At 40.5% G+C, this 10668-nt stretch overlaps 1 protein-coding gene and 1 pseudogene across 1 annotated transcript in view; one reads left to right on the top strand and one right to left on the bottom strand.

The window, feature by feature from the left end:
* The window catches only part of LOC148335905 (uncharacterized), a 16883-nt pseudogene extending 14625 nt beyond the window's left edge, over positions 1–2258 (bottom strand).
* klhl25 (kelch like family member 25) overlaps positions 1–10668 on the top strand; it is a 54195-nt gene that overhangs the window by 12335 nt on the left and 31192 nt on the right. Inside the window, exon 2 of the mRNA XM_088297903.1 lies at positions 4994–5197. Within this exon, the coding sequence (XP_088154029.1) occupies positions 5016–5197 (182 nt within the window). The 5' untranslated portion in view covers positions 4994–5015. The remainder of the gene's footprint in view (positions 1–4993; positions 5198–10668) is intronic.

The raw sequence follows: 10668 nt of genomic DNA, 5'->3' as shown, positions 1-10668 counted from the left end.
GCCGCCATGGGTCGCAGCTGACTTTGACGTCAACATCTTTTATCAGGACCCAGCACGATGTTGCTTGCTTCAGACTTCGATGCCAACTTATCAGGGCTCCTCATGATGTTGTTTACGTCATCCTCACTTCTGAAGAAGTCCCACCGCCCTGCCAATTGCAGACACCTCTCTGCAGTAGAGATGTCCTCCTGTACCTCCACTCTGACTGTAAACACTCAAGCATAGTCCACTCCACTAATTTGCAACATGTCATGCGCACCATGTATTGAAATAATGCTGCGTCATGGCAAATGTATAATAACCTCTAAATATTATTCTAACATTCCCCCCTTTTTATTCTACATTTGCCCCAAAAATTATCATCAATGGAATTTCCAAAGATTTAATTCCATCAAATCATTAGCTTGATAGCAAATGTAAACCCCTCTATTTTTCCTTGTTTTACTTTAATGTATTTGAGAGTTTTGGATTAACGAATAGGATCTCCCAGGTAAATTCAGTCATCATCATCAACTTGGTCATCAGTGTCTCCTCCATCACCAGTACCTCTGTAATTAATCAAAGGATATATTTCCTGTAGTTTGGAATTTGTTGGAGCGAGAGCTGTTGAGATAAGTCGGACAATCAAAACGCGAATGCAGGGAATACAACAACATCCACACAGTACAAGGATTGAGGTGAACATTGTTATAGAAATCATTACAGAAAATACCATATTTTTATATTTACCAAACGTTTTGTTCCACCACTCATCCCATGCAGAGGTAGTCACACCTGAGTGTTCCTTCATCTTTCGGTTCAGGGTGCGCAAGCCTGCAATGGCTCTTGTGAGGGACCCTTCCGGAGAAGTGTTGTTAGGAATGAAAGTACAGCATTGGTCCCCAAACATGGCGCAAACCCCTCCTCTCTCTGCCAACAGCATGTCCACCGCGATGCGGTTTTGAAATGCCATGAGTGATGTTGCTGCCAATTGTTCTTTAATAGCTATAAATCCTTCTTCAGTGAAGTTCCCCAATCTTTGCACGTTATAGTGTATGTAATTTATTCGATCCACATTCTTATTCGGTGTAATCCAAAGAAGAATGGACTCGAACCCTGCTGCGATTTGATTTACCAACTTATACTCATCTGGTACGCCCCTTGGTTGGCCAATTGCATCCAAATAGGTCACCTCACCATCCCTCCAGGAAGCACTTCGTCTTTTCCTGGCATAATAATAGGGGAATTCGTGGGCTTCAACTGCTCTTTGAATATCCCTTGCTGTGGATGGAAAAATATACATCTGGTAAGAGAAGTGACACCAATGCACAAGTTCCAACTGCGTCCTTTAATGAATCAAATAATTTAGTACCCCCGCACCACCACCACACATCACTGCGTGGCAGTAGTGTACCTGCTTGGAGCGGAGTTGTTTTGCACCACGCTGATGATAAGCCTCCCACTCTATTTTGTGTTCCTGTGAGATTAACACAAGTAAAGTTAGCCACTGCCACATCGGTAGAAAAGATAGGCTTATCTTTCGTTGCCTTAGTCGTAGGGTACACATCATTCCAAGCAATGCAATCCGCATTAGGTGTCAATTTCGTCATTACTTCTAAAAGGCATGTTGATGGAAGAGCTGCTGGAATTACTCGTAGCAATGGCCTCGGACTCATGCATGAAACACAGCTAGAATTTGCAGTTTTAGCGGCTGATTCCATTAATAGTAGCCAATTATTTCCTAATTGGGTAACTCCTGTAACAGCCAAAAAGTGATCATCTACAGAGAGTTTTCCTTTAAATTTTAGCACCATTTTAGATGGTTTTTTCATCGAAGTTTCGGTCTCTATATTTTCTGTAGGGGTAGCCTCAACGGGGTTCTTTAAAATGGTAGATACACAAATTACAATTGTATGATAAGGATCTACCCCTTGAGAATATGGGCTTAAATCTAATTCTTCACACGGATTATTGTCGCATCCCCAATTTGTCGAGTTAATAGTTAACTGAATTCCTATCGCTACGTGTGTTAATGAAAGTTTCTTCCGCAAAGTTTTTGCACATTTTTCAGTCGTCCAGTCAGACCAGTCTTGTCCCGTTTCTGCTACCAGTCCATCCCATCTTCTAGTTCTCGCAGTTAAGTACCATGTGTACAGGCGTCCATAACTTTGTGCACTATACGCATGTCGTCCTACTTTGAAAACGGATGCTTCACTCAATTTAACTTCAGACCATGGTATAATAGCAGTTGTCACCTTGTTAGTCGGCAAACAAATCATTGTCGCCGATTCAGCAATACTGTTGCTCCTAGCGCATGATGTAAAGTTCTTTTTATCAGGTAATCTAAGATTTTTAGTTGAATGTCCATTATTATTATTTATCGGTGTATATGTTGGTGTATACAAAGCTTTCACTGCAACCATGGCCGCACAACACAAAATCTCAAACTTTATCCACGCGAAAATCATGTCTGCCGAGAGACCCCTAATAGGGTAGGGTGGCTTATAGTTCTTCACTGGCCTAAAATGTTTTCAGATCCTATTGATCTGCTCCCACCTAGTCACCAGGCTTGCCTACCTTTCCCTTTTCGGGTGTCTCGGTTGAGATGACCTTCTTACAATGCGCAAGGTGGATCCAGGTGTTTCGTGCTGCAATTTTTACTGCAGTTGGTGTGGTCAGCAGAACTTGGTGAGGGCCTTCCCACTTCGGAGAGTTCCAGTGTTTCCTTTTTAGGCTCCGGATCAGAACCCAGTCTCCCGGAACGACCTGTTCGTCCTGTTGAAGAGAAGTACACTCGCTTTCTGGCAATATCAATTCATTTCTTTTTTCTAAAGTTTTCCTCATGTAATCGGCTAGGTTGGCCTCATTATCAATTTCCCACTGTGTGGAAAAATAAGGTACCCTATATGGTCTGCCTAAAAGAACTTCATAAGGTGTCAGTCCTGTGGAACTTGTAATATTGATATGCAATTTTACAAGATCTATACATCGAGTCCATGGACGTTTAGTTTCTTCCATACATTTTTTCAGTCTATTTTTTATCGTTCCATTCATTCTTTCCACCAGGCCTGCACTCTGAGGATGGTATGAACAATGATGTTTTAAATCTATGTGAAACATTTGCCCTATTTTATTTATGATTGTATTTACGAAGTGTGTTCCATTATCACTGTAGATTATTTCTGGTATACCATACCTTGGTATTATATCTTTACATAATGATTTCGCAACTGTCAGTGCATCTTGTTGTTTTGCTGGAGAAATTTCTACTCATTTTGAGTATGCGTCAATAATAACAAGACAATATTTATGATATCGCTCCTGAAGTAAGTAGTATTCTGACACACACTTTTAATTATTTTATTTTATAGTATAAAATAAAACATTAATAGTATAAAATAAAATAGCTGTAATTCAATAATGACTTTCCTTGTTCCTTCCTTCTGCAAATTTCTTTCAATATTTTAAAACAGAAGCCAAAATTACATTTTATTGCCTTTCTCCCCTTTTTTTCCACATTTTTGACAGATTCAAACCGTTTCAACTGAAAACTATTCGTAGCACTGCATTTTTTCCAAATTATAAAAATAATTTTTTCCCCTCAACTTTCCACATATTTTGACCAATTCAAACCATTCCACGTCGTTGTGTATAATGCTGTCATTCAATATACCGGATATTTACGGCCAAAAGACGTGCCGTATCAAAGGGCGCAGTACCAGTTGAGGGTGCTATTTCTGTATTTAATACATAGATAGAACGCACCGTATCATTGGGCGCAAACAGAACCGAGCAACCGAGCAGTCGCACTGGCTGCTCAGTCGCGCTAGCGTGTTTTTAAAATGGCAGCGGGAGTTCTGTGGTACTTTATTTTAGCTTTTAACAACGTGCTGAAGTTGTCCTCATCCAAAAAATGCACCAAGTCCTTGTCTTCTGTATCAAAGATAAACAGCTGGACACGTTTTCCACCAAACACGAGAGTCATTATCAGTCTGCCTCGGCGTCTCGTTGCCGCGCAGCCCCTCAGATGGGATGCCGACACAATGCCGGTGTGAGCAAGTCACTAATCAACAAACGATGTGCGGTCACGGTGTTACATCAAAACTAAAACTATCACCCCAAATCAACTGAATAGCAAAAGAGTGTAGGCCCAGCAAAATTCCGCCTCCCAGCCTACCATACAATACCTTAGTTTACATGCATGCACACAAAAACAGAAGATAGCATGGCTAGCTGTTTTTAAAAAGGCAACAGGAGCAAAACTGAGTTTGGTTGTATTTTATTGAACTATTTGACAAATGTACTCACATTATTATTAATCAGTCATCATCCACAAATCCATCAAAATCGTCTTCTGTATCAGAAAACAGCTGGGCAAGTTCTCCCACAAACACGCAAGGGTTCCCTCTCGTCATTGTCAGATTCCCCGTGTCCCTGCTGCGTGCGACTCCTCATGATGCCGGCTTTTGCGAAAGCCCTAACAACAGAGCTAGCAAACACGTTTGCCCATATAGGGGCATTGGGGGCTGCTTTGCGCTGCGTCTTTGCGTTGTCATTCACGCCCATCTCCCCTCTCACGTCCGCCTGCTGTCTTTAGCCACGCCCACCTTCTCTCTATATAAGCAGTGTGCAGTTAGTTAATGTTCGCAGTCAGCCCAGCGGTGCACTTGGTCCACATAATGGGCGCTCCGCCTCAAAAGGCGCCCTGGCTTTTTTGGACGAGTTTCAGGACTTTAAAGTGCGCCTTATGGTTGCGAAAATACGGTAATCCTACATCATTTGATGTCATACCACAGATTTTGATTCAGCCCCTCAGATTTCACGTTCATTTTCTCCAGAAATTGCATTCTCTAATTTTTTTCTTTCAAAATTCATTTTCCTTAAAATAATTTTGTTTCTGCACAAGAACTTACTTCATATCCTATCATGAAATTAGTACACATACAACATACCGTACATAGTCATTAATTTTGCATTAATTATTCTATTTTTTGTCCTTTTTTTTATCCTTAAGGTTCTGAGTGAGGACGGCCACCATGTCGGTGACTGTTCATGAGAATCGGAAATCCCGCACCAGCTCGGGATCTATGAACATTTCTCTGTTTCACAAGCCATCACACCCTGACAGTGTCTTGACTCATCTAAACGCAATGAGAAAACGGTGCATATTCACAGATATCACCCTGTGGGCTGGAGACCGCTCCTTCCACTGTCACAGGTAAGAAAAATAATTGATGGTTCAAATGCATTTGTTGTGTCCGGGCGATAAACCCAAAATTTACCGTTACCGAAATGTATTACAATGACCGACATCATTTTGCCCATGTCGGTAAATTCGGTGTCTAAAAAAAAAAAAAAAAAGAAAAAGTCTTTCCTGTCTGCGGCGATGTTCATGCCCCTTTAAGATGGCTACTGCGTGTGTCGTCACGTGACTCCACCCTTCTGAACAAGAATGTAAACAAGACGCGTTCGTAGCTGGCGATTCAAATTCAGAAGCGGCTGACCCGGCTGAAGACGAAGTAACGTTAGTTGAAATCGTTCCTGTCGCGCTTGTCCCGAAAAGAAATTTGACGTTTGGAAATGTTTTGGGTTCCATAAAGACGATGTTTAAGCAAAAGAACATGAACTACAAAGTGCATCGTAAGCACCAAAACAGCGCGTCCAACCTTTTCTTTTTCACCACCCACAACACAACCATGCTGTTGACTTGGAGCTTGTGCTAAAAGTTCAAAGTGAGGAGCAAGTTTGGAAAAGTGACAACAGCCCATCACGGAGGCGACACCGTACGAGAGAACGTCTCAGAGGTGGACGCGATAGCCGAGCACATAGCTCTAAAGATATAGCTCCTCTAATAACAGTGGAGCGCACAGGATTGAAACGCTTCATGAAAGTAGCCGACAAGAGGTACAAAAATATTTGTCGCAAATCGTACTTCCCGATCTGGACAACATCGGGACAGGAGCGGAGACATGTCAAGCATTTTGCATCCACATCCGACTTGTGGTCGAGTCGCAACATGCATCCCTGTTTGAGCCTGAATGTGCATGACATTAGACGACAAGTGGCGACCGCCCACCAGAGTACTCGAGACGGCATTTTCCTGATGATGCACACTTGTTTATTTGGCACTGGCATTCCATTGACATTTTTTTCATTCTATTTAGCATTTTGTTTACAGGTGACTAGCTCCTTTGCACATGGCATTATTTATATTGTTCACAAGATACCTTTACACAAATCTAGGCCTTTGCAAATTTTCTATTTGCAGAAAAAGATTTTGTGAGAGGGACCCTTTTTCTCCTGTTCTTTGTGACATTGTTCAAATCATGCAAAGCAAGCTATTTGGAATGTTTATACAAATGTTTTTTGTATTTTTATTTTTCACTGACAGTAATGTGTACCAGTTGGTCAATAAAAAACAGTTAATATGCATTTCATTTATTTATTTATATTTTGATCCTCAGGGGGAATTTATCGTGCATTTATTGCTATCGAGGTAAAATTGCCCAATTTACCACGATATTGATTTTAGGTCATATCGCCCAGTCCTAGTTCGACTCCTGATTGGTTAAGAATTGTGGCACAGTTATCACGCCTGCATCGCGTCTTGTACGTGTTATTTCACATTAAATACACCTGAAACTCATTTTTGTACACGGTATTTCACATTGTGCTTACGGAATTGTGGCATAAATCTTGCGCCAAAGTAAACCATTGATTTTACATTGGATTGCTTGGTACATGAGCACCAAGCACTTAGAACTCAAGTTAAAAAAAAAATGTTTTTATATATATATATATATATATATATATAACAGAACAGCTTCACTATCTTTATACATAGTTGGAAAAACTGGAACAAACACAGAGTATAAGTAAAATTTATATAATAAATTAGAAAAACAATACATTGATTTGCAAAATCAATGCACATGGTACAAACAAAAAAAGTCCTTATCTGAATAATATTTTTTTAGCGGCAAAACGTAGTATAGTACAATGAACTTAATTTTAAGTTTTATTTTTATGTGATGCCAATGAGGGTTTGTGGCACATATATTTTGTTAATTTGAGTGCTGGAATTTCCAGTTGTTCGTGAACACATCACTCCGTTTGCAAGAGAGCGTGAGATCTTTCTCTTTCGATGTCAAACACGGACTGCTTTGGTCGTTAATAAACGTGAGTTCACTGACTAATGCCCCCTTAATCTGTAGGAGACGCTACAATATGTTCGCGTACCATAAAGATATCGTGTTACAAAAGTTACATCCAACACACACCGTAACCCGTGTGTGCTTCACTTCAGCTAGCTTCCAGACTTGAATGAACATTTCAGAAATAAAATCAGCCATCAGCCACAATGTGTTTTTTTTTCTCAATTATCGAGAATCCCCGTTGTGCTGCCATGAAAGTGATGTTTGCATCATAAGTATTTGTGGTTGAAATGTTGCCAACACCAGGTGGCCATGACACTCCTTACCTACAATGTTTCCATTTACATCACGGAGGATCCAGATTGACATTACAGCACGTGTCCGCCATAGACGAGCATACAGCCTGTGGGGAAAACCGCAAGACGAAGCAGTTTCAAGAAGAGAAGCAATGCCCCAAATAAATAAATATACAGGGTTAGGGAAATGATTTGACACATTTGTAGATCAAAGAAACAGCAAATAAAATAAACAAAATACTGTTATTTTTGAAAACTACATATACGGTACGGTGGTCGACTGGTTAGCACGATGGCCTCACAGTGAGAGACAGCATCGGGCGTGGGTTCAATCCCAGCTCCGGCCATCCTGTGTGGAGTTTGCATGTTCTCCCCGTGCCTGCGTGGGTTTCCTCCAGGTACTCCGGTTTCCTCCCACATTCCAAAAACATGCATGGCAGGCCGATTGAACACTGTAAATTGCCCCTAGGTATGAGTGTGAGTGCGGATGGTTGTTCGTCTCTGTGTGCCCTGCAATTGGCTGGCAACCAGTTCAGAGTGTCCCCCGCCTACTGCCCGTAGATAGCTGGGATAGGCTCCAGCACCCCCGCGACCCTAGTGAGGAGAAGCGGTACAGATGATGGATGGATGGACATATAATGCCATTCCATTTCATTCACTTGTTAAAAATTAAATCAGTCGAATGGGATCCATTAATGTCCACACAGTGGAAGGCATTCACAAAAGTTGTCTATAACTCGGCCGGTCATTTCATGTGGAATGGCAGTAATTTCTTGATTAACAAGATTGAAGTGCAAATTTTTTGCAATGGGAGAGTCGGCTTTCTCGAGCCATGTGAAAAGTAAGCCTCAGACATTACGAACCCTTCAAATGAACTAAAGTTAGTTAGGATGCTAACGTTTTGGTAGATGCTGCAGATATCTATCAGCGCTAGATTACATGTTGATTTTGAACAGTTATTACGGGCTTTGGATATTACGGCCCTGGATGAGGACCCACTCCACTGAAGTCATCTTCCTGCAGTACTTCATTCAATTGACTCTCACATTATCTCATCTATTATTGTATAGCATCATTGTATGTGTCAAATGTTGCCCAGTTGGCATCCATTGCAGCCTGGTCATCCTGGAAGGGGGATTCCCCCGTCTGTGGTCCCTTCTCAAGGTTTCTCACTTTTCCCCTAATGAGGTTTTGTGAGTTTTTCCTTGCCCTCCTGGGGGTTAAGATCGGGGATGTCGATTGTGGTTATGTAAAGCCCTTTGAGACTGTCTGTGATTAAGGGCTATACAAATAAAATTGACTTGACTTGACTTGACTTGACTATGAAAGGAAAAAAAGTGAGCGTTTGTCAATGATAAATTATAATGTTATGAACTTCCTCAACTAACATCTAAGGTCAGCTGACTTTAGCGGGTATATGCCTAATGCTAAATTCATGCCAAATCCAATCGAGCATTCCGTTTTGCTTAATTCGCTGGCGTTTCACCACAGAGTGTTTTTGGACACAGCTGCTTCATTTGCCCACACCGGAAGGCAGTGTTTTTCAAATGAGGGGGAAAAAAATTCACGGCACACCACTTGGCAAAACGATTCAAGCAAGTGGATACAGGTTAATTATGTACCTTTATTCATCTAGTTGAAGTGTATTTCATTATTTTGCCTGTTACTCTATGTGGTTGGCATACATGAATTGATTTTGAAATCATACGATTTTTTGTTGAAATAATTGACATTTGCTAATTTTCTGCGGCACACCTGATGATCTGCCTCTGTACGGTACTGTGCCAATGGTGAGAATCACTTGCCTAAGGTAAACACTCAATGTCATGGCATGCCTACAGTTGCAAGGCTGTGAATGACTACAAAAAGGAAGTTGACTCTTATAGTTTCACGTGTGTTTAATTTCATGAACATAATAATATGTAAGTGGAATTAAAAAAAGAGACATGCATTACAAGCATTGTTTTGTAGCCTAAATATTGAACAGTGCTCTAAGGTCCAGCTGATAAAATATATTTTTATTAAAAGGTAAACAATTTTAAAATTAACTTGTCTGGCTACCTCACTGAAACCAACCAAAAGGTAACTATTGTCGTTTTGTTAATTACATTAAAATGGTAACATTGTCATGATCATAGAGTGGGTTATAAGGCAAGATCTGCTTCATGAAAGGCGATTGAGGTATTGTGAAACAGACAAAATATATTTGTTATCCTTAAATTAACATGGTACAGTTTTTTTAATAAATAAGTGAAATTGACTTTGTGGGTGTGTGTATTTAAATCACATTATGCAGTTTATAAACAGAAATACGGTGTGAATCAATGTGGTCTTATGTTATTGAGTGCTGCAAGAAAAATAAATTTGATAAAACAAAAAAATAGAGACACGTTTGCAAATAATAAAAGAATAATCTATAGAAAATACTGTTTTTCCAACAGACAACTTTTTGCAACCTTATACAACACTGCTGTGGCTTGATTCTCACTGGTTTTCGCCATTTGAGGGGTAATGGAAAAATTGGAAGATTGATCTTGAAAGTACTTCAAAAGTACTTGAATTTGGCCATGGAAAAGAACCGTGTATAAATAAATGACTCGTCGACTGCTTAACTTTATTGTCGACAATTTGGGTCGTCAATGTCGTCTTGATTAGTCAACTTACTATCTAACCTGCTACAGTCTCTGTTTTAGAAATGGGCTGAAAGGGTCACAGATGTTTAATGCAGGGGTTGCATTAGGAGATTCTTTCTGTGTTGTGTTCGAAGGGGCACAGCACACACTGCGCGTATTACCAAATGCACCCATACAAGTGCATGGATGTGGGCCTGCTAATGTCTTCTGGTGAAGATTGTCGCGCCTGAAGTATTGCCTTATTAATATACGTATGCGTATGCAACCCTTCCGACTTGATGATCTTCCGAAATGTTGGGAATTTCATTCTAATATCTTTCGACTATGATTATGTCCACATACATTTTGGTGACAATCGGACATGTTTTCTGTTCAACATGTGACGGAATATTCCCACTCTACAAGGCAAATATGGACAATAACCTTATGACGCGTCATACAAAATCTCGCGAATTACAATCTAATATTTTCAGAGAATTTTTCTCATGGCTACCGTTGCGTACATACATTTTGGTGATAATCGGTTATTTTTTACGGTCGTAGCATTGTGATACTGTGGAAGTTACTTTAGAGGCAACAGGCTGACTGCATTGTCAGCCGTTGCGC

The sequence above is a fragment of the Idiotropiscis lumnitzeri genome, chromosome 6, assembly GCF_059441095.1.
Source record: "Idiotropiscis lumnitzeri isolate Australia: NSW breed Sydney's pygmy pipehorse chromosome 6, RoL_Ilum_1.0, whole genome shotgun sequence".
NCBI lineage: Eukaryota > Metazoa > Chordata > Actinopteri > Syngnathiformes > Syngnathidae > Idiotropiscis > Idiotropiscis lumnitzeri.
This window is presented reverse-complemented; position numbering and strand designations above follow the sequence as displayed.